The sequence below is a fragment of the Benincasa hispida genome, chromosome 2, assembly GCF_027475165.1.
Source record: "Benincasa hispida cultivar pf3 chromosome 2, pf3_genome.v1.1, whole genome shotgun sequence".
NCBI lineage: Eukaryota > Viridiplantae > Streptophyta > Magnoliopsida > Cucurbitales > Cucurbitaceae > Benincasa > Benincasa hispida.
In genome coordinates, this window is record NC_143479.1 from 4,606,956 (window position 1) to 4,633,524 (window position 26,569).

At 27.8% G+C, this 26,569-nt stretch overlaps 1 protein-coding gene across 1 annotated transcript; it reads right to left on the minus strand.

Moving 5' to 3' along the window:
* Positions 1–8,904: 8,904 nt before the first annotated feature.
* LOC120071814 (putative oxidosqualene cyclase) lies at positions 8,905–26,319 on the minus strand. The gene is made up of 18 exons (XM_039024201.1): positions 26,128–26,319; positions 23,833–24,024; positions 19,940–20,029; positions 18,481–18,675; positions 17,627–17,711; positions 16,839–17,005; positions 16,287–16,475; positions 15,830–15,943; positions 14,854–14,976; positions 14,620–14,748; positions 12,600–12,698; positions 12,400–12,456; positions 11,778–11,824; positions 11,530–11,673; positions 10,160–10,337; positions 9,969–10,049; positions 9,756–9,839; positions 8,905–9,024 (listed from the first exon to the last, which is right to left on the minus strand). Exons 1-18 carry the CDS (start codon positions 26,317–26,319, stop codon positions 8,905–8,907), a joined length of 2,286 nt encoding a protein of 761 aa, XP_038880129.1.
* Between the last annotated feature and the right edge of the window lie 250 nt (positions 26,320–26,569).

Sequence of the window (26,569 nt, forward strand, 5' to 3'; positions counted from 1 at the left end):
GTAAATTATTAAATCACAATGCTGTTCAAATAAATAAATTTTAATAAACCAAATACGATGATGATGAGTATTGCGAAGTATCTTATTATTTAATTAGCGAAAATTAAATATCTTTATAGTAGTTAATTTCTTTTGTGAGTTGGTTTGAAATACTTTAAAGAAGATATTCTTTTAAAAGTAAGTTATATTCATGAGACACCTCAACCAACATAGACCAAATATTAAGAAAATTCTCAAACTTTTCAAGGAAAGTTCTCTCAATAATTACATGCATAATTCTATAAACATTTTGAAAGAATTACCAATTTTGTACTACTACTAAAAATATATAACATTTATTAGCATGAGGAAGATGGAGCTAAATACTCCGAAATGGTATTTTCAACAATTTACAACAATTCTTTTACCCTATATACTACTAAGAATACTTTTTTTTTTCTTTCTAAATGATATTGTTGCAATATAAAAATTACAGCATGAAGGTTTGAAGTTTTGACCTAAAAAATCATTTTTATGAGTTATGATCACTTTGATGCAAAAGGATCATTCTTTTACTTGCAAACATATCAATTAAAACCAATCATCATATATAAGATAATAGTAGATGTTAATATTATCTAATATTATTTGTGTAAACTTGTATTCGTGTATTCCTTATTTGGTGTATTTGGTTAGGATTTAGTGTCTGTTTTTAGGTACTGACATGTGCATAATTACTCCTATATTTTCCCATTATGAGTGTGAAATATACAAATGTAGTAAAAATTCCAAATGACATTGTGGTTCATGTGCTGTCAATAGCTTTCGAGAATCATGTCGCACTAGTTAAGAATGGAAATCGAAGTGATAGCAGCCTGTTAGTGAGGAAGACGATGAGACAGCAAAAGATGAGAGGTTTTCGACCAAAAATTGCCCTTATGATTTTTTTTAATATATTCACTAGGTGTATCCTTTATACAATTAGAATCTCTAATTTTGGGATTTTAGTGATAAATGAATGAAATAATAAATATACATGTGTTGTAACCTGATTGGTCCTTCTATAACTAAAAATATTCTTTCTGTTAATTGGTAAGGCTGTAATTATGAGGACTTTTCTTGCTGACTGGGTTGCTGAGTGGCCTTCCCTTTGGTGATGTGGCTGGTTGTGTTGGCATCCTTAACATTCCCCTTCAAACGAGAGGGTAGTTCTACTACACCGAGTTTGGATCGAAGGTTGAAAAACTGTGAGTGTGTTAGTGTCTTGGTGAGGCAGTCAACTATTTGGTCGGAAGATGGTACATATCGAACATCAAGCTGATCACGGAGAACTTGATCACAAACGAAGTGAATGTCAATTTCAATGTACTTGGTCCGTGCATGAAACATCGGATTTAGGGCTAGAGCACCCACGCTTAAATTGTCACACCATAGGATTGAAGCCAACTATTGTTTTACACCAATTTCACACAGTAATTGTACCCATATGATTTCTGCAGAGGTATAAGGTAGTGCTCTATATTCAAATTCCATGTTTGACCGGGCTACAACGGATTGTTTCTTTGGAGACCAAGAGATGATTTCCACCAAGGAAGATACAATATGCAACAATTAATTTACGATCGTTTATAGTAGCTGCCCAATCTGCATTTGAGAAGGCTGAAATGGACAGATCTGAACCCTGTTGAAGGTAGATGCCAAAGTGTCTAGTGCCACTTACATACCTTAGTATTCTCTTCACTACTTGCCAGTGGACTGTTGGTTGTTTTAAGTATTGACTTAGATAATTAACTGCATACGTAATGTCTGATCTCGTCGTGGTTAGGTACTGTAAGGCACCAATCGTGCTCCGATAGATATAGGGATTTTCAATGGGTGTGCCATCTGAGATGGAGAGTTGCTTATTCAGTACACTCGGAGAAGGTGCTAGTTTTAAAGCTCCAAGGTCAAGTCAGGTTAGCAGGTCCTCGACATACTTTTCCTGACTCAGTATAACTCCATTGGCTAGATTGTGAAGTTGGGCTCCAAGGAAGTAGCTAAGTTGGCCGAGATCCTTTAAGGCAAACTTAGAGTCCAAGGCAGTTACAATCTTGTTGATTACCTGCTGATCGGTGCATGTAATAATAATATCGTCAACATATACCAGTAATAGTATCAAGGTAGAAGTGCTTCGATATATGAATAGAGATGTATCGGATTTAGCATTCTGAAATCCCAGTTGTATAGTGCTGTCTTCAATGTGTTGTTCCAGGCCCTTGGTGCTTGTTTTAGGCCATATATGGCCTTGTGTAAGCGACATACATGATTTGGTAGTTGGGGATTGACAAATCCTTGCGGTTGGCACATGTAAACTTTTTCATCGAGGACCCTATTGAGGAATGCATTATTGAAATCTAACTGTCTCAATTGCCACCCTTTGGATACAACAAGACTAATGATGATCTGGATGGTTGATGCCTTTACCATTGGACTAAATGTCTCGAAGAAATCAATGCCTAAATTTTGATGGAAGCCTTTTGCTACGATTCATGCCTTGTAGCGTAGGAGGGAGCCGTTTGGACTTCTTTTGATTCTGAATATCCATTTATTTCCAACAATGATCATCGACGGTGATGGAGGAACTAATGTCCAGGTTTGGTTTTTCATCAGTGTTGTGAATTCTTCACTCATTGCTTTGTTCCATTGAGTAGTTTTTAGCGTATCAGTGACTCTTATAGGTTCGGTTAGGGACCAATCTTTTTGGGTGTGAGAGGACAGGATTTTGGGTTTGAATATTCCTGCTTTTCCTCGGGTAACCATGGGATGAATTGGTAATGGTAAAGGTTTTGGGATTGTATCAGGTGTAGCAGTGATGATGGGTATGATTGGTTGATGGCTAGGTGAGGTTGTTCGCGTTAGGATAGTGGATATGGATTGGGAAGTAGACGATGGTGAAGATGATGGTAGACGATCAGTGGATTGGGCAGTAGACGATGGTAAGTATGAAGGTAAACGATCAGAGGATTGGGCTGTAGACGATGGTGAGTATGAAGATAAATGATCAATGGGTTGGGCAGTAGACGATGGTGAGTATGAAGGTAAATGATCAGAGGATTGAAGTGGTAAGGCCGGGCTGTTTGTAGTGTTATCAGTTGATGATTGGGTGTAGGATGGTCTGATTATTGGTGAGTGTGAGGTTGTGGATGTGGAGGGCATAGAGTCACTATGCGGTGTGTCTTGACTGAGGGTAGCTAGTGAATCGGGTGGATTACAGCTTCTTGCTTGTCTGTCCTACAAGCTGAAAGAGACACTTGACAAGGAAAATCAGTTTCATAAAAAACAACATGTCGAGAGATGGACAACCTACCATTGGAGTTGAGGCATTTATATCCTTTTTGATTCACAGCAGTTCCTAGATAAATGCACTTTTCTATGCGATAATTCAATTTATGTGAATTGTATGGTCTTAAGCAGGGGAAGCAGGCACACCTAAATATTCGAAGGTTCTCAAACTTGAGCTTCTTTTTAAACATTACTTCCATTGAGGATTGTTCTTTTAGGACAGGGGTAGGAAGATCATTAATCAGTAGTGTTGAGTATAGGAATGCATCCCACCAGTGATGTAAGGGAAGATGTGCTTGGGCGAGTAGTAATCCTGTTTCCACTACGTGTCTATGCTTTCGCTTAGCCCTTCCATTCTGTGCTGATGTATATGGACAGGTATACCTAGAGGTAATGCCAAGTTGATGATAGACCTTGTGTATTTTGAAAAATTCTCCACCATTATCCGACTGCAGGGACTTGATTAGGGTATTGAACTGAGTTTGTATCATGGTGAGAAAATGTTGAAATGTTGCAAGTGTGTCACTTTTTAATCTTAGAGGGTAGATCCATGTGTACCTACTGTGATCATCAACAAAGATAGCATAATATTTGTAGACAAATTTGAGGTCGATAGTATGAACACTATGCCAGTTGAGCTACGCTCTTATTGGCAATAAGATCCAAATATTATAATCATATGAATTGGACTCATAAAGAGATGCATACATATAAATATGTGATATTTATATGTTAATTAACTTCATATTAAATATGATTTAATATGATTATTTAATTGATTAATTAATGGTTAATTAATTGATTAAGAAATAATGGAGATTGGAGGTTAACATAAATATATGATATTTATGATAATTAATTAAATACATATTAAATAGGTTTTAATATATGATTATTTAATTACAGTGCTAATTAATTAAATAACCATTAAATAAGGATTATTTAATTAATTAGCATTAAGGGTATAAAGGGAAATTTTTGGAGAAGGGTTAACCCTTCTTCATATAAATATATCCTTATAGCTCATTTTGGAAAAGATGTGTTTTTACACAAAATCTAGCCTCCAAGCCTCCACCTTCTCTTTAATTTCGCTCTAGAAATTCTCTACTATTTTCCTCTTCAAAGTTCTTGGAGACCACTCTTCCAAGTTCTGTGAATCCTAGAGAATAACAAGGTAACTTTATTGGCGATGTCCTTTTTCATTGGAAAAATTTGAAATCGTTGATAACGGTGGAAGAGAAAAGCTAGAAGAATGAGTTTTGATTTCTTCTCTTCTTCCTCTTTCTAGCATGCTTATAGTTATGTTTGAATGTTTATTCTACAAATGCATGTTTTATTTTATTGTTTTTGTTTCCATAAAAATCGGATTTCTAAATACAAGGCATTCACACGCTTCTGCGGGAATCTGATTCCTTCAATTAATTGATGTAGAATTAATTTCAACATAGATTCTAATTGCTCCATTATCTTAATTGTTGTTGTGGAACAATTTAAACATTTACGGCATATCTTGCATATGAAATATATTTGGCTTCTGGCCATAAGCTCATTAGTCATTGGTACATAATAATATGATCTCATATGATCTCATACAGTTATAGAAGTTTTACTATATGAACACAACACTTATCCCAATCAATTATCAAATATTTGGGATGCAAACTCACTAACATTATCAAAACAAAATAATAAGTATATATGTGACCATCAACTGGATGCTCAACAAAAATCATAAAACCGTAAATCTGTTTCAAAAGTAAAAAAATGTTCAATTTCAGTTTTAGCTAGTGAGAGTTTGATAATTAATCTCTTGAGAATACGACACCATGGAAATTTATTTAGATGGAATAATTCAAGTTCAATGGATGTCAATGTATATTTTCAATAATTATTTTCACCCAAAATGACTCATCATGTAAAAGGAAAATATATTGGATCAATGAACTTCAGGTTCATTGTTGCATATATTTCAACTACACAAATATGTGTGAATACAATTTAGAAGGAAAAAAATGACCTTTCTATATGCATTTCTCATAGAAGACAATAAATATATAGTATATAAATACCATATATTATTCTTATTATCAATCTTTCTAAATGATATCTATTACAACGAATACCTTCCAAATTTACTAAACTTCTCTTTGATTTACAAGAGAATAAAATATATCAATTATCAATTTTACTCTTCTAACAAAATATTGTTTTTTTTTTCAAAATCTTAATCAGGTCTACAAGACTTAATATCATATTTGATTTTTCACTTCAAGCATTTGAATTTTTTAAAACATATTGTCTACTTTTATGTATAATATGCATAGATGTATATTATGCAAAACATAAATATTATTTATTCTTATTTTCTTCATGAGATTTAAAAGAAATTCAAATATCTCATATACAAGTTTTCAAAAACAATAATAATTTCTTCAAGATATTCTAAGAAACTTGTAACATAATATCATATTTATGGATTAAAAAAAATAAGTTATGATCTCTTCAAGAGATTCAAATATATTCTCAAATTTTGTTTCCACACATTATTTCTTTTTTACTAAAAAGGATTTTAATTCTTTGTACGATAGATACAAGATTATTGTCTCTTTTGGATCACATTTGAAAAATGAAATTTTCCTTCAAAACATTATATATGTGTTGTTTTAATAGAATAATTATTTCTTTCTTTATTAGCATGACTCCTACTTTAATAATAAATATTGGAACATTCACTTTAGAGAATGATATTATATTATATTATTTGGTCAAATTTTATTATTTTTCATAGAAACATCTGCTAGTATGTTTTATTCAACTTTAAAAGATATTAGATAAACATTCATCGTTCCAAACTTTCTTTCTCAAACTACTAATACAAGAGCATAACACATGTTGATATATGCTTATTAGTTTATAAACATTTATTAATTTAAAATATGTGCAACTACAGGTGCAAGACAAAAACAATGAGCACTAAATTGATTTAAGCAACTTCAGGTTTATTAAACCAAAATTAACTTTAGAAAGAGTAATTAGCTATTATGCATAACTTACAAAAAAAATGAGCACTAATTGATTTAAACAACTTCAGGTGTGTTAAATCTAAATTAGCTTTAGAAAAAGTAATTAGCTATTTTGCATAACTTTCATACTTTGCCATAAAGGAATTCAGTCAAAAAAAAAAATATATATATATATATATAATCACTACATATAAATTTCAAAAGTTCACAAATTTATCCATATGAGAATAATTTAAATAATCAACAATCAAGTAAATTTCAATTCTACCATAGCAAACAAAAATTGACCAATTCAACTCCTAGGTTAGTTCTCATATTAAGGTATTCCCTTCAGCTTAAATACCTTAGCTTAGGCAGAACAATCTTTGGACAAGGTTCTCTTAGTCAATTTTTATTTCTAATTCATTGATCTTTTAATTAAGAGCTAATTAATAGATTAATGAATATAAATGCATTGTTAATCTTATTAAAACAAATTCACTTTAAGAAATAATCTTTAATATCTTGAACCTTTGCAAATAAAATTAAAGATAATTTTGAATATTATGTTCATATTTGAAAGATAAAATAATATTATTAGAAGAGAATCTTAACGAATAAAAGATAATATTATTATGAGAGAATTTTACATTTATTTAAAAGAAACTCAAATCTTATTAAGAAATATGCAATCCAATTAAGGAAAAAAAATCCTAATTTAATTTTTCATAAATAACAATTATATTCTAAGATATAGAAAATATAAACTAATTAGAAAAATATCAACTAAATCTTTCAAATATAAGAAAATTAAGATATATGAGTTGCAATCTATTATAGAATTTACATACATTACACACAAAAAATTATGCATGCATGATTTATAACATCGGTTGCAACATCTATGATATCATAAACAGGATAAGAACAAATAGAAGAGTATACTTTCTAGAAAAGGAATAAAGCTACAACAAATTACACACGTTGAATGTTACCCTAACAAAAGCATTGATAAAATATTGATATGCACGTCATCGACAAAACTATGATATCAAATGCGTAACAAAAGCGCTACAAATGCCTCTTTGAGTATTTAGTAAAAATCAAATTGAATTTGAAAGGACGGAGATTGAAAATACAATGAGAATGTCTACAATTATATGTATACAAATAATTGACAAAATAACAAATTGAATTGAGGATAGAATTCAACGTACTTCGAAAGCATTGGGTGCATGTGATATAGATTAGAGAGAGGTTTGCTCAATAACTCATAAGTTTTATTTAAATCTCTTACCCGCAGAATCACATCTCTTTTAATTTACTAACTCAATTGCATAACAAGCAACTAAAGATTACTTATAATCTAAAAGTGGGAAAAAAGGCTGAAAAACTCACAAGTACTTTAAGGCATAAGTTTAGACTCATGCCTAAGGATTTTAATTTCAATACTCACATAATACTTATATCGAGTTTACAATTTGATCTAATCAAATGTAAAATCTAATATCAAATATATCTTAACAATCAATTCACAAACACATAAATCACATATATGATTTAAATAGAGTGTTCATCTTCTTTGAACTTTAGTTTTAAATACCTCAATAATATATAGGGTCTTTATCATTCTTGGTATACCAATGAATCAACTCTAATCTCAACAAAATCTTCCAAGTGGTAGGGACTCTTGTTGATAGCGAGTGATGAAATAAGAAGAATATAAACAACAAAATAACAACGAATACAAAATAAGAGAGACAAGTAGAAGAGAAGAGGTAGAGAGCTAATATTGAACTCAATTGTACTGTCCTCTATTTATAGGGCATGGTAGAGTGTATGTTACAAGGTAAAAGTTAATGGAGGAGGTTATGGGATTGGATAACCTATGAAGGTTATGGGTTTGTTGTAACATAAATAAGTTATGGATGTCTACAATATTACATTTACAATAATATTTAATATACCTAGATTTTGACACTCTTAAATGTTTCTCTTTATTCATAGCTGTTTTGGAAATTTTTGTTTTTATGAGGTTTGTATCTAATGATATTATGGTATGAAATTCATATATACATTTAAAGACGTATCAAATGGTGAAAAATAAAGGAGACAGTACAAGAAAAAAAAACATAAATAAAGGAGACAGTACAAGAAAAAAAAAACATATCTCCCAATGCTTAAAATAGGCATAGTAAGAACAACCGTCGAGAGAAATTTCCTTTACTGGCACCTTGATGATGGCATAGGAACTTATAACTCTCTACCGACGTCGTATAACAACCATTGGAGATATAATATTTCTTCTGACGTCGTAGTGTAGATGTCAAGAGATATTGTGTCTAAAAACTTCATGGGTGATTATATCCAGATCGTTGGAGAAACATATATCTATCAACGTTATTTATTAATTTTCAAAAATTAAAAATCATATAATTATCGAACGAGAATTAAAAGTATAAATTATTTAAAACATAAAAGCACTTTAATTTATGCTATTCTATGTCATGTGTAAAGTAACTATTACATGTACAAATTTTGATTTATTTCTATATACACATAATAAAACACGTCCACTTATATAACGTAGAAAATATAACTATCATTTTTCTCGAAGTTGTAAAACCCTAACGCGATACTCCCCAAGGGCCCATATTGGAAATATGTTTCTATATGCTGAGTAACTGATCATACAACTCTTGTTGAAAACTCCCATAATTTCCTACAAAAATTGATCCAATTAATTAAACAATATGAGAAAAAATAATAATTGATGACAAAAATGGTCGCTACATTTAAATAATTACTCACACAAGAAAAGCAATCTAAATATACTATTTTTCTATTATTAAGAAACTAATTGTATCACTAATATACCACAATATTTTTACCGTTCATCAAGACTTGTGTACTATATTTAATATACTTCAATACAATGAATTTAGTTTAATTGTATCAATTTAATATACTTCAATACTTTAATATTGCACCGATTTAAATTCAAAACTTTTGTAATTGTATCAATTTACACCATCTATTATGTTCCCTATCGAAAAAATCTCATGTGAAACTTATACTTGTACTAACTAAACCCCTAAACTTTAAATGAATCAATTTAAGTTGTTAGTCAAAATTTCCTTTGAAAATCGTTCATGTATTTAGTCTAATTATCCATTTTGTAAAACCAACATTTGAGAACTAATGCATTGAGGATATTCAAAGTTAATTGTAATGAATGGTCTAAATTGATTAGTTTTAAAATTTTATCAATTTCAGTACCTCACACGATAATAGTCCAACGAAATTTGAAAAACGGTGTAAATTGATATACTTAGAAAGTTCATAGTTTAAATCAATACAAATCTAAATTTTAGTTCAAAATTTTATTCGATATAATTCTTAAAGTTTAGTGATATAAATTGATATTTAGTAATGGAAGGAAAGAGATAAGACCTGTTGTGGGAAATCTCCATCATCAAGTTGCGAATTAATCAGGACTGTTGCTGCTCGATGCAGAGGAGACGGGTCTCTTTGTGCCTAATCTCCACATAAATTTCACTTTATATTATGATTTCAAATTCATCAAATATAACTCAAACTTCATTTCATTTATTTCAATTGTTGCCATTTCAAAAGTCGATGAAATTAAGGAAACAACTAATATACCTGACCAGTTTGAATGAGAGATAATAAGGCCCAAGACGTATTGACAATATGTGATTTGCGGTCTTTGAGATCGGTGTATACCTTTTTTTTCCGTTTATGTAAGAGAAAAAAATTATACACGTTAATGTTCTAATTAAACTTGAACATAGCTTAATTAGTATCATAAAAAAAATGAAATTTTAATTAAGTACCTTGTGATGAGCTGAGAGGTAGCTCTCTCCCCAACCACCTGATTTGAGTTGTTTTGAAAGAAGGAATTCGGTTGCCTTCCTTATGCATTTACTATTATCATAAGTCCTTCCACAGGCAACCAATCCCTTGATTCCAAACCATGTCCCATATGTGTAGCAAATCCCCCATGATCCATACCTAAATATCATAAGTCAAATATAAATTTTTTAGGTTTGATTTGGTAATGATATTTCATTTTCTAAGTCTTTTGTTTTTGTAATTTATGCTTCTTTCACTTTCAATTTTTGTATTAGTTTGTTATTTGAAAACATTAATCGGTAGAAAGTGAATGATCGAACAAATAAATTTATGGGTAAAGGTAGGGTTTATTAGCTTAATTTTTCAAAAAGCGAAAACCAAAGATGTCCATGATGATCATAACTATTTGGTTTTTGAAAATCATGTTTGTTTTTCTCATATGTTCTTAATTACATTTTTCATCTTTCGTAATTAAACATTTGAATAATTTGTTTTTAAAAACTACTTTTTTTTTTTTTTCAAAACTCAACTTATAATTTAAAAACAATCCTAACATACAACAAAAAGAATAATACTTGGATGAGTTTGATCCTTTTCAAACATAAAGGGAAAAATATATATAAAAAAATCTTTTTTAAAAAAGAAAAGATTGTCACATGAAAAATTATAATTAAACATTTGAGTGGGTTTTACAAAAATGGGTATAATTCATGATATATACACCCAAGTATTTTTCCCAAAAAAAAAATACACTAAATGAATAAAAGTGGCATTTGTAGGATTAATTTCAAAAATCAAATGATTATTAAACAAGGACACTGCAACAAAAAGGTAATCTCCCAATGCCTAGCATCGTTGAAAAATAGCCAAAAACCGGCCAGGAGATGATCCCCCATGCCGTTGTCATATGTACAGCGTCAGGAGTTAGTTTAAACTCCCGATAGGGTGGCTACCGTTGTTGGAAGTTCATTATATCCAAATTGCTCATTAATCTCCCAACGAGGTGTTTAACCATCAGGAGATTCTTAATTTTTTTTTAGAATATTCATTATTTAGCATCTCCCGACGAGTTAATTTATTCGTCGAGAGTTATCAAGCATCTCCCAACGCCCTGATGTTAAGCGTCGGAAGATGGAGACTAACTCCCAACGGTCATATAAGGTGTCAGGAGTTAGTCTAACTCTCGACTATTAACTGTCGATGGTTGTTGAGTGTCTTTTTTTTTCTTGCTGTGGGACTTAGTATTTGGGATATTAGATTTTGTATTACTTGGTCAGTAAAAAACTGAAGTTATAGGGTTTGTATGAGAGAACTGTTAATAAAAATAGGTTAAAAAGATAGAAATACAAACCAAGAACCATCAGACTGCTGAATGGTTTCAATGAAATTTGCAGCTTTGGCAATGCATGTTTGAATGTCTTTCTTGCGGTAGCCGGGATGTAATTTCATGAATGCTTTAAGCCCTTGAATCGCTGCTGAACTACACTCTACATATCTTTAAACCCACAACAAAATAATAATAATAAAAAAAACCTTAAAAACATGAAATAAATATTAAAATATATATGGACAAAAATATAAATATATATAATGTCTTACTGATAGTCAATCATGACATCTCCAAATATTTCAGCAGGATTGAACATCTAAACGCCCAAAAAAAAAAAACACTTTGTATTAAATCTCCAAAGGATTAAGGTTAATTTATTCATCAATCCATAAAAGTTTAAGAGTTGATAAGTTACAGACTTACCTTAAATATATAAGGTTAAACTATCATTTTCATCTTATACTTCTAATTTTTCTTTCATTTTAATTCATATATTTTCAATAAATTTTAAATCTAATTTTAGATAGCTAGTTTTTTATATCGAAATTGGTTAAATAATAATACTATATAATAATTTTTATGCAAAAAGAAGATAATATGCGAATATATTTCTAGAATTTAAAATAGAAATACTAATAGAGACTATTTTTTATATTTACTAAATCAATAATATATTAAAATGATAAAAGGATTTTTAAGATTAATTGAAAGTGAACTAAAATTGTATAAAAACTAAAATATAATAAAATTCGATGATACCAGGAGTTTGAATACAAAACTATCTTGATTTGGCATTATGTTAACTGTATAAATCCAAAAGCTTAAGTTTGGGGTTACATTAATTATAGCTATAGGTTATCATTTTGTATTTTTTATTACTTTAATATTTACCTCCAACCATGGATAGGATCTTGTGAGTTCATATGAAGCAAATCCTCCATTGGAATTCTGCAAGTTAATGATTAATATTATAATTAGGTCTTGAAATTTAATATTATACCAAAGTGTTTATAATTCAACTGACATATTATATTTGCTATTAATTTTATTTTTGCCAAAAAAAAATTACAATATTTAATTTTATTGTCTACCTGAAGTGAAAGAATCAGATCAACGGTGTCGTATAGTTTATGAACATCTATTGGCTCACCCACCATTGTTGGTGGCATTTGTGATAGCAAAATTGCTACCTGCAACAAATTTTCTCTTATCATTATTCATCAAATTTGAAAATTGATCCTAAATAGATCTGTTTTGGAATAGTTTTGTCAATTCAAACATAATTTAATAAATAAAAATGGAAGTTTTATCATAATCAGAAGATTTAATTATCATGTACTAAAAAATGTTTTAAGACTACTGCTCTATTTCCCTTTAATAGTTAAAGTTTAGAGCTAAATGACTATGTTTGGAATGCAACTCAAAATTTAATGATTTAGGCCAAATTCAATAACCATTTGAAATTTTTGTTTTAATTTTTTAAAATTAAATCTATAAACCTTTCTATTTTCTACCAATATTTTGAAAAATCAAACAAAATTTGAAAACTAAAAAAAAACAATTTTTAAAAATTTGTTTTCATTTTTTAGAATTTGACAAAGAATTCTATCTCTTTTACTTAGAAAAATAAAAACCACGATATGAAATTGAGGGAAAAATGACTTAATTTTCAAAAACTAAATGGTCGTTACCAAATGGGGATTTGTTTAAATATATTACTAAATTACACTTTGAACTAACTTTCAAAATTGAGATTAATTTTTAAGCTATTCCGTTTGGTAAGCATTTGGTTTTTTAAAAATTAAGCTCATTTCCCTCTCAATTTTTTAGAGTGGTTTCCAACTTTTTTAAGTAAAAAAAAAAAAAGTTGAATTCTTATTTAAAGTCAAAAAAAAATTTAAAAACTACATTCTTTTAGTTTTCAAAACTTTAACTTGATTTTTAAAAATATTGATAAAAAATAGATGACAAAACAAGAAATTAAAATTAATTTTTTTTTAAAAAAACCCAAATAGTTACTGAAAAGAGCTTAAATTCTTACTGTAATACCAAACATATGGTATTACATATTTAATAACACTGAACACATAAACATAGAATACAACGCTATTTTTCATTTAATCTCTCTTGTTTTCGAATTTAAATTTTTAGATGACTAACCAAACAACTTATTCCCCTCCTGTGTTTCACAAATAACGTATTCAAATTTTCACTACAAAACTACAAATTTTGGGTAAATAGTAACCTTAAATTACAAGTCAATCAATTATCATTTGGAGATAACTATTTTTAAGAGAAAAAAAAAAAAAATCAGCCCGTCCAATAAGTTTAATAAATGTCTTTTGTTTGAAACCACTTTCTAAATATTTAAAAAGAAATTATCATTCCTTTTGGGATGAATTGCACAGATGGCCCAAAATAAGAGACGATGTAAATGAAATTTGGCCTCATTTTTTAAAACAAATGAACATCATTCATTCGTGAAATTACCATTTTAATTCCTAAAGCCTTCTTCCTTCTCCTCTTTCGTTTTTCAGATTTTTTCTTATTTCTTATTTTTTTTTTCATGTTTCTTCCACTGACTTCTTCTTCCTCTTCCTCCCCTCGTTTCTTCTTCTTTGTTCTGCCTTTCTTTTTCTTCTTCTTTATATATTTTTTTCTTAGAGGAAGAGAAAAGCGAGATCGAGAGGGAAGTGAGAATTGAGATTAAGAAGTTTAACAGAATTTGAATTTAGAAGAGAAGTGAGATCTAGAGAGAGGAGAGAGAAACGAGATCGAGATAGAAGAGAAACTATGTATTGAGGAGAGAGAAGTGAGATTTAGAATGAGAAGAGAGAAGCGAGATCGAGATGGAGAGAGAAACAAGAATGCAGGGTAATCGTAAATCAAGGAGAGAGAAGCTAGATTGAGATGAGTTCAGGTCTCTTCAGGTGTGACTTCAGGGTCAAAATAGTAAATTCACGCATTGTTGACGTAAGTAAAAGTCTATTATTTTTTAAACCTTGGATCTTTTTTCATTTGTAGGATATACGTATGAAAACCTCATTCTTTTGCCCTTTAAAATATTTTTTATAACATTATAAAGCCATTTCAATGGTAAAAGATCATTACCTTCAAAGCTTCGGAAGTACAATCAGAAACAGGCCATGCATTGTCTGGAGTTGAGAAGGGCCACCCACCCATTGACACGTGGCGGTACCATTTACTTGGATTATCATCTCTAACTCCATTGTTTCTTATCTTAAATTATTAATTAATACCAAATCCAAGGTTACTTAATCATATTTTAATTTTGAAACTGATTAAAAAGAAAAAAGAAAAAGGTAAATGAAATTAATACTATACTTGTGAGTTTTTGATAAAATTATGAGCTTTCTTAAGCACTGAACCATATTCTTCGACTAGATCAGTTGCAACTATTGCTTGAACTGCAAAAACTACGTCCCATAATTGAGACCCATTATATCCCTGTCCAAAATAACACATGTCAACGTATAATTAAAAATAGATTTAAATATTATTTTGGTCTCCATATTTTTTGTTTTGATTCATTTTGGTCTTTCAAAATATTAATTTTGGTCTTTATATTTTTAACTTTCATTCATTTTGGTCTTGTACTTTTAACATGTTCATTTTGGTCCTTGTATTTTAAAAAAGATACCATTTTGGTCCTTTCATTTTTATTTTCACTTCATGTTTAAGGGAGCAAAATGGTCACTTTTTTTAAAATTCAAAAACCAAACTGGTCACTATTTGAAAGTACATGAACCAAAAAGAACATTTTGAAAGTATAGAGACCAAAATGAGCAAAAGTCGAAAGTATAAAGACTAAAATGAACCAAAGCCAAAAGTACGTAATAGTATTTAAACCTTTAAAATATAGTAAAGACGTATTCGGGGTGATTTAGAAATAGTTAAAAAGAAAAAGCAAAAACTCATTTTTTAACTACTTAAGACCAATTTTAATAATGGTATGAAAATCACATTTTAAGATATAAAATCAAAATTTAGCCAAATTAATTTTAATTATCAAAATCACTTTTATCATTTTTTTTTTAAAATTATTTTGAAACAAGCTTTTAATAATTTAAAATCAATTTTGATGATATAAAAATATTGCATGTAAAAGTATAAAATTAAAATATTAAATTAATAATTTGGAGTCAGTAACATGAACAATTTCTTAAATCGCCCACGAACCGGAAGATATAGTGTGACTTTCCTACCATTTGAAAATCATTATTAATTTCAAACATATGCATACAAAATTTTAGGGCTCACTATCCTAACAAAAGCAAAGCATATGGTAAGCAATTAGAACCTGCATTTTCATTCCATCCTCAGCTAGCCAGAGATAATCTTTGATTTTTGAAATGTGTCTTCTAAATGCTTCTGAGTTTGAATCCTCAGCCCAACAACACACCATGTTTAGCACCTTAATAAAAAAGATATACAATTGGACCTTTTCCACACAAAAACAAAAATTCAACAACCGAAGATTCATACATGGTTCACTAACAGTACGTCAACAACATTCACGGATAAAAGGAGAGATCAATTTATTATTAAACAGAAATATCATAAAATAAAGATTATAGATTCACCAATAGAATTAAAGGGTTTATATATGATACCTCTATCAACCCTAGACGTATAATCGTAAATGACACATAAATGAATACAAATGAGTAAATTAATGAGATACGATGATGTTTGATTATTCAGAATATTACATTGTAAATATGTTATAAGTGACTTAGATGGAAGAAGAAGCTTACCTTGCTAACAGGTCCAAGGCAAAGGTAGTGAGTGTTTTCATCCTCATAGTGGATGTGTTTAATCACATGGTCAAGAGCTTTTTGTCTAAGCTTTGAGAGAGGCCATTTCTTCAACAATGGTTCACCAAACTTGTGAATTGAATTCCATAACATATCTTGTATCTTGGAATTTGGACTGTACAAATCTTCCTACGAAAATCAACCCCATGTAACTCATGAGATCATTAAGAACTCGACTTAGAAATATAACTTCTAAATTCTTTCTTCAACATTTAATTTTTATCCAATACATCGCTTAAATGTTTAGCTTTGTGTCAAACAAATCTTTGACCAATTCGTTCTTCTAATGGATGGATTAACTAAATATAAAAAAATTGGAATTTATATCTCGAGTCAACTTTTACGAATTTTGACTATATCAGTTATCTATTAATTAATACATTATTTAAGATATTTAAAGACTAAACAGATACATATCTGAAAGTTCAGAGACTAAACTTGTAATTTAACCGAATTAGAAGAAAAGGAAAGTGAGAATTGTGTATGATGTACCTTAGCACATAGGTTTCGAGAACGATTCCAATCAATTGTAGAATAAGGGCACGTGTAAAGCTCTTGCCTGAGGCTCATTATGATGGGGCTAATTTGTCCCACAAATCTCTCTCCATACAAGTATGACATTGGTAAATATATCATTCGACTATGACACCACATTCTTCCTGTATTATTCATTTATTTATTTTAATTTCTCAACAGGATTACATTGATATAATAAAATTTTCTCTCTTTTTTTATCATGCGAGAAAATTGAATTTCCAACTTTGAGATGATTAATATATTTTTTTTATATTAGTTGAACTATGCTCGTTTTAAGAGTAATAAATATTGAACTATTTTAAAAAAGTTGTTCTTTTACTCGTAAGAATATCAAAGACATACGTACGAAGTTACCCACCTAACTTTGTAAATTCCTTTTTTTCATTTTATTTTCAACATTTTTTAGAAAGTAACGTTGAATAATTTTTAATAAAAATTCAAAAAAAAATTGTAAAAGGTATATTTTTGTGTTTAGCAAAATTTTAAAATATGTATTTTAAAAAAAATCTTAGACTTATCATATAGTTTTTACTTTTGAAAATTAACTTTATGACATCCTTTGTATTATTATTTATTTTTAAGAGCGTTTTTATTTTTTATTTTTAGAATTATTATAAATTCAAATGTTTTCTTAGATTGAAAATCATAAATAAGAAATTAAGAGAAAATTATCACACTAGAACAAAAAAAAAACACTTTATATTCTTTTAAGAGAAGGGAAAAATAGAGGGGAGAAATAGAACCCGGATGAAATGGAAGAAAGTAGGGCAAGAGCCATATTTCGGGTGGAAGTGGATTGTTTCCTTCCCACTCATACACTCCAAGGACCTACATGCAAAATTAATTTAGTTCATTAAATTAATCTTTTAAATTATTGGTCAAATATGTCATATTCTCATAATATTGTCTCTATGGTTTAGCTAGTTCTCACTTAAAATTACGTGATATTAAATTATTGTTTTAGTGTTTTATTTAAATATGTGAACATATTATTCTAACAAAAAAAAAAAAATTAAAGAAGAAATTGAAAATTAGCTAAAATAATAGACTTAATTTAAGTTTCGTTTGATAATTGTTTTTAGTCTTTTATTTTTGAAAATTAATCTTCCAAACATTCTTTTCACTAAGTTTTTCTTTTTTATATTGTTTCCATTAATGTTTTTTAAAGCCAAGAGTAGTTTTCAAAAGGGAGATTTTCAAAAATAGAAAAATAAGAAAAATTTTAATTTTCTTTAATAGAAACTGATAGAAGTCTATCCATGATAGAAATTAATAGAAGTCTATCACGGATAGACACTGATAGTGATAGAAGTCTACCAATGTCTATCAATGTTTTCTTTTCTTTCTTTTTTTTTTTTGTTATTTATGTAAATAGTTTGACATTTTTTTTATCTGTGAAATTTTTTGCGTGTATCTATATTTAAAATTTAACTAAAATTTTAAATATTTCTTCAAAAAAAAAAAAAGGGAAATTGATGAGAAAAGATACATAAATTTTAAAAATACTGAAAACAAATTTGTTACTAATTCCGAGCTTAGTACTTTTAAAAGAGATTATTAAAATGGGAGAAGAGTTATAATATGCGGACGATCTTACGGAGAGCCATGTTTTTCCCCAAGAGGGGATTGAGGTGGCCCCACCTCGATCAAGAATCCATCTTCTTGCTTCGAGTAAGGCTCCATCACGACCGTCAATTTTCTCACCCAATAATCTCAAGCTCACGTAGGATAGAACTGTACAAAGCATTGTGCTGTTCCCCTCTATATGCAATCCCCACCCTCCATCTTCATTCTGAAAAGTCGAAGCTTATATTAATTTCATCAAAAGAGACAAATATAATAGTGAGGTTATTATAAATAATCTTTTCTCTAAATGTGATTTACTTAATTCAACTATATTTATGTTACATAAATAGATAATTTACAATTAAAAGTTATTGTTAGTCAAATCAACTCCTAGTACTATCAATTAAAAAAATATCTGTAAGAAAACAAAAAAAATATATATTTTTAATATATCAAATGGTCCCTAATTTTTTCAGATTATTCTCGATTTAATCTTTAATCATATAAAATTCTTAATTATACATATAGTGTATTAAAAAGTCTCTTTATATTCTTCTATTATAAAACTGTGTCATTAAGGTCCCGTATGGTATCTATGTTCCTTATTTTTGTTTTTGAAAATTAAGTCCATAGACACTACTTCCACCTCCAAAAATTTCCCTTTGTTATTTACTTTTCACCAATTGTTTAAAAATCTAAGTCAAATTTTAAGAAAAAAAAATAGTTTTCAAAAAGTTGTTTTTGTTTTTAGTTTTTGACTAAAAATTCAACCATTGTACTTGAAAGATACAAATCATGATAAGAAATAAGGAAGAAATAGGTTTATTAAAAAAAAAAAAAAGAAATGGTAACCAACAACCTATTTGAACTTATAAGCATGCCACTTAGACATGTCTCACTTGAAAAAAAAAATGTATTTTTTTATGTTTATTTCCAATTTTGTTAATAAGGAAATTAGTTTTATATGTTAATTAAACATGTCAGCGTAATCAAATATGTTGGTGTAACACTTTGTTTGTTTGACAAATTTAAAATATATATGTGTGTGTCTGTGGGTGTGGAAGGACCTAATTAAAATTTTAAAATATATTTAGATTAAAATTAATAATTTTAAAATAGCATGGACCATCTTAATTAAGAAAAATTTAAATGATTAGATGCCATTAAATCTATTTAGCCAAAATGCAACCATATGGGTAGTTTAAGGGATTTTTTTTTTTTTTTTTAATACAGGAAGTTTAAGTTATTATTATAGAAACTGAACCAAAAATAGGTTTTGTTGATTAATGTATAGAAAAAAAAATGAGGAATTAGACATAAATTTGTTTTAACAAGGAAATGGAGGAGTAAACTTTAATTTGATTGTAAATTCCAATTAGCTTAATTAGTTGATAATGCATAAATTACCATTTTAAAAATGATGGTTCGATCTCTTGCTTTAATTATTAAACTCAAAAGAGAAAATAAATATTTAAAAATGAAACAAATACTTGGTGATTGTAAAGGTAGCGGCACATCTCATGTTGATGGTGAAGCGATAGAACTACATCAAGAGCCTTTGTTACACTTAGCCCAATCACCTAACCAAGAAAACAAAAGGGTGATTATATTTCGGTTAAAATTCATTTTTAGTCCCTAAATTTTTATAAAAATAATAATTTAATCCTTAAACTTTCATTCGTAACGATTTAGTCCCTGTAATTTAATTTCAATCTTATAGCACTTTAGTATGTAATAATTTAATTCTTATACTTTAAAATTTGTAATGATTTAGTCCTTATAGTAGAAATAATTAAGTGTTAAGATTTAATCAAATAAACAAACCAATAAAGCAATTAGAGACTAAATATTCATATAATTTTGATGATTTTTTTTTATATATATTTAGGGACTAAAAAGTTACAAAATTGAATATACAAAAACTAAATTATTACATACTAAAATTTAGTGACTAAACTTTACAAAATTAAATGTATAAAAACTAAATTGTTATATATTAAAGTTTATGAACTAAATTGTTACAAAACTGAAAGTACATAGGACTAAATTATTACCACTCAAAGTTTTGGAACTAAATTGTTAATTTCATAAAAGTTTACCGACCAAAATATTTTTTAACCTTAATATTTCTCATTTTCATTATTAGCTCAATTATTTTTTTTTCTAAAAAAAAAAAACCCCTTAATTCCAAAACCCTAACACACATTATTTGGTTAAGTTTTTTCCTACCAACCATCTTTCTAACTTTATTCTCTCAACAACCTTAATTCCAAAACCCTAACACACATTATTTTGTATGCTAAACACTTATATACACCTAAAATCATTTTTTTTTTAAATAATACACCAAATATTTCTTAATTGGATGTATGTGTTTTATTGACACATTCATTCAATAACAAATATTCGATTATCAAACCAATGATCCGTACCTCGAGTGCCTAAAAATAAATGATTAAAACTAAAAGTGGGAAATTATGGGACCATTTACGAAAATGAAATAAAATTAATTAAATATAATATTTGGTTGTTATTATAAGCACAAAAATACAATTTTGTCGACACAAAATTAGCAAGTAGCGGCTATGGTGAGGAGGAAGAGAGGGGACCAATAATTTGAAATTAATATATTAATGGTCCTAAATTTGATATGCTCTTTAATATTATGAACTTAAAAAAAATACCCATATATTTTATTATAATCTTTTTTTAAAACATATATTTTATTATAATTCGATGTACTATAATGTTTGTTGTTTCTATATAATAAACCATTTGTTGAATTAACTTAATAATATTCTCACTTTAATCACGCAACTTAAATAATAATAGAAAATTTGACTGAACATAACTAAATGATAATTGACATGTACATCATCAATTTTAATTTTTATATTGGATCCGTGTGTATATTCTTCAAAGTTAAAATTCATTTTTGGTCTCTTGAAAGTAATAATTTAGTCTATGAATAACTTTGATTATAATGATTTAATCTCTATACTTTCAATTGTATAACAATTTAGTTCTTGTACTTTAGCATGTAATAATTTAGTCACTTAGTTTTAAATTTGTAACAATTTAATCCATGTTTTAAAAAATTTCATTAAAATTAGATGTCAATTTTTATTATCTAACGATTTAGAATTTATAACTTATAAACATATTGGATCCCTGATTAATTTATTGATCTATTTATGTAATAAATTTTATTAAATTTGGATAAAATCGTTATAATTAAAGTACATACTATAATTTAGAGATTAAATTGTTAATAAATTAAAAGTACAAGGAGTAAATCATTATTAATCAAATTTCATAGACTAGTTTACTTTATGAAAAAATGAACTTTAACTTTTATTTTAAAGCAACTTAGGTAAATTTTGTTAAAGTAAACTCAACGGTAATTAACATGATGTTTCTCTCTAAAGACTTAAGATTTGACTTTTCATCTCGCAGTTGTTATACTAAAAAAAAAACTTACCTAAATTCTATTTGGAATTCAAATTATATTTTCCCTATTTTTTGTTTAGTCGAAATTTTAAACATTTTTATGGAAATCGAAAAATAAACTCTGTTTTTTTTTTTTCATAAAGAAAATTAGCGACAGGCGGTGCGCCGGCATGAACGATCAATTTAATAATTGAAAATAGTTTCTGATTTATTTATGTATTTTTCAGTTTTTAGAAATTGGAAACACGCTTAAATTTTTTTAGTCAAATTTCAAACCGGACATGTTTCATGTATTTAAAATCATTTTCAAATTAGATTACATAGTACACACTTGAAAATAAAATATAAAATACAACCAAAAAAGTTTCAATTTTAAAATGTAGGGCAACATTTAAATAATTTAAATGAGAGAAGTTGGGACATTTTTTTGTCAATCAACTTTATTTAAATAATAAATCAAAAACATAATCATTCTAATGTTTTTTAATATCCTTATATATTTAAGAGTAATTTTGAAATTATTAAAATCACTTTTGTCGAGTATAAAATCATTCTACAAACCATTTTAATAGATTAAAATTAATTTAATATTTAGTTTTACACTTCTAAATCCAATTTTAATATCATCAAAATTGATTTTAAATGATTAAAAATACGTTTAAAAATTATTTTTAGAAATGACAAAGTGATTCTTTTAGAATCACTCCCACATATACTCTAAAGCACCAAATGATTTTCTATACCATTCATATAATAAAATAAATATTTCAAAAATTAAGGTATTATTTTAAAGTCAAATTACATGTTTAGTTCCAATTGTCTAATAAATCTAACTAGATTAAAAGAAAAAAAATTAAAGATCTTATACGGACATAAAATTCAACTTTATTCAGTAGATCAATTAATTTTTGAAATTTGTAAAATTTTTGTTAAAGAGCCAGAGGAAATGACCTTACAGAGATTTAAACTTATAAACTTAAACGAACTAATTATGAAAAATTTAATATTAGGACGAATTGCAAAAACTACTCATAGAGTATGATGATAGTTGCCATTATATACTCAGACTACTTTTGATTGTAAAAACTAAACACTTAAACTTATAAAAGTGTTAAAATTGGACCCCCAAACTTACATAAGTATAGAAATTGTAACAATTGTATAAGTTTAAGGGTTCAATTTTTATCATTTATAGGCCAAATTTCTACAACTATGGTAACTTTGAGGGTCTAATTATAGCATTTGTAGAAGTTTAAGCGCCCAATTTTTATATTTGAAAGTTTGAAGTTGTAATTTCAACTACCACCATACTTGAAGGGGTGATTTTTATAATTTTCCCGTTTACATCAATAATTCCCCCCTTTTTATAATTTCAATTTTCATGTTACATCAATATTCTAACCGTTTAAGAATTTATTAGACATTTTCTTAAGTTAAAAAATATTTTGGCAAATATGAATTTATACCCCTAAACTTTGAGAATTGTATCAATTTAAATTCTGAACTAAAAATTGTATCAATTTAAACCTTAAACTTTGAGGATTGTATCAATTTAAACCTTGAACTTTGAGATTTGTATCAATTTAAACTCCAAACTAATAATTATATAAATTTAAACCCTAAACATTCATAAATGTATTAATTTAAACCTTGAACTTTCATAAATATATTAGTTTAAACCCTGAACGTATCTAAATAAATCATAATGGAGAGTTTAAGTTGATACAATTATAAAGGTTTAAGGTCTAAATTGATACACTTATAAAAATTTAGGGTTTAAATTGATAAAATTATTAGTTTGGTGTTTAAATTAATATAATCTCCTAAGTTCAGGGTTTAAATTGATACAGTTATTAATAGAATTTAAATTGTATAACACCCCAAATTTAGATGTATAAATTGATATTTGTCCAAAAAAAAATTAGAAATTTACCAGGGCAGGTAGAAGAAACAAAGGGCCACCATAGTCACCAGGCCAAAAACCATCTTGTGTTTGTATAGTTGAGTAGAATCTAATTGCCCTTCTCAATGTGCTCTCAATTGCTTCTTCATTTATTTCCTCTTCACTTCTAATTTTTATTTGACTTGGTAGCTTCACCTCACCACCACTATTCTCCTTTCTCAACTATAAAATTATTCAAAATATATCCACATTAATATCAAATAATTAATTTTACCATTTTTCATAAATTTAAAATTTACATTTAATTTAGAATGTACTTGACCATAGAATTGGGTCACTAATATACTTCATGTATTAATCAAGGAAAATCAATTATGTGAGGGAAGACGAGAAGAAGAGGTCATGGCAGAAATGATGTGGGTCATACTACTTTAATATCATTTTAGATAACATGGGATTTCATATCAAAATAAATTGACAATGAGACTCTGAGAGAAGTAACTCATATATCTTATAAGGAATGTAATGTCTTTTGAACTATCGAATGTGGGATTCTCCACGAGACTTATATTAATAGAAAATTAGTTTTTAATATCCTAATAATAAGGGAAATTTTCAACAGAAAAACATATCAAACTATTTACAGAAATAGTAAAAAAAATCACTAATAGACTTCTATTAACTTCTAATAAAGAAGATTAAAATTTTGTTATTTTATATAAATAGTTTTCCTTATTTTTCTATTTTTGAAAATCATCCTTAATAATAACTTAACATAATATCAATTTAAGGTTAGTAGTATGATCACACTATTAGTTTATGATTTTAATTCTAGTGACAACTTGGATAGTATCAAATTAAAGTAGGTAGAAAGTTAGAGAGTTTGAATTGCCTTTTTCCTTCTCAACAAGACATGAAGGACCATGTTCTATGGTCTGTTATCAGTTGGGATTCAACATTTTGGTGCAGATATTGTTAATAAGAAAATGGAGGTGGGTACATGGCTGTCATATCTTGTTGATATATATATATATATATATATATACACTTTGAAATTTATCCAATTTTAACCGATTTGTGTTTTAATTCATGTATTTTAAATAAATCTAAGATTTATTAAAAGTTTATGGACTAAAATTGAACCAACTATAAAGTAACTGAACCAAAATAATATTTTAACATGTTTTTCTTATTCTCGATTTAGGATTTTTTTTCTTTCTAATTTGTCAAACATGTGAGAGTGGATATTTGAATTGTTTATCGAAAATATATAAAAAAAGTCTTATTATAACAACCAAATAACCTATGGTCCAAGCACTCGAAATTTGATTTAATTATTTTTTCCGTACTAAGAGAAAATCATTTATATATATAAAGAAAATGCCAAAATGCATTGATTTTTATCACCATATATTACTTAATTTCGGATTTTAATTATAATTACTATATCTATTGTATATGTGATGTGACAGGACATTGTATACTGATATAACCAATTAACCATAGTTTTTCCTCTCTTTTTTTAGTCAAAATATTATAACCATGGTTTTGAAATGATTGTTGGTGGGTTAATAAATTATAACCATGGTAAACAAAATTTATCACGCAAAATAAGGATTTTTTTTAAAAAATAAAATTTTCAATATTCATATCTAAATTTTGAAAATAATCTTACGTATAGAAGATGCAAAACCCTAAACTCTAAATCTTATACTTAATTCTACATTGAAAAAAGTTAAAGGTATCTCACAATCTTAATAAAATAAATAAGTTACTCCTTTCAATGTCAACTAGTATTGAAATGAAAAACCCCTCATTTAAATAGGAAATATATTTATAAAATAAAACATAAAAAAGAATTATTTAATTTGTGATTAAACAACTTGAGTCATTGACGAATGGGAAAGCACAAAATAATAAGCTTATTCACACATCACTATCGATCTATGTAAGAAGAATCATTGTTGTTTTAGTTCTTCTTCATCACTTTTCATCTAAATTAAAAAAAAAAAAAAAATTATTCTCTTGAGCTACGCTTTTACAAAAATTAAATTAGAATAATAAGTATGAAAAAAAAATAACAATATTTGAATGCATTCCAATATGAAAAAACAAAGAGATGTAGAAAGATAAGTTTATATATAGAAAACTAACCGAAAATCTCATTAAAATAAGAAAACTAAGGATTCTTTTCTTGAGCTATTTTTTTACAAACATTTAAGTAAGCTAATAAGAAAAGAGAAGAATTTTTCGCAATATTTGGATGTATTTATGAAAAAAAAAATGAGATGTAGAAAGATAATTAAGTCTATATAGAAAATTAACCTGAAGTCTCATTAAAAGATCGGAGCTATGCTTGACTTGAAAACGATTCTTGTAAAATTCATTGCAAAAACTTTGTATTTGAGATTTTTCTTCTTTCGAGGGGTTGAGATTTGTGTCATATTCCCAATATTGTCTTCCTACATGATCGTTTTCACTCGTCTCCCATCCATTCGAGAATTTGAGCTTCCACATCTCTCTCTCACCAGAAAAAAAAAAGTGTTATTGAGTTACAAAAAGGATTTCTCAATTAGATGTTATTTAAAGAACCCATACGTACGTATATATATATATATAAAAGAACAAAAAGGCATATCATGCCCTATGTGCTGTTATCAGTTGGATTTTATTATTAAGTTATCAACATTTTAAGGCTTTTTTGTGGCAGTTGGCTTCCAATTTGTCTTTCTCTGTCTTGTCCTCTTTCTCTCACCCAGCTCATACA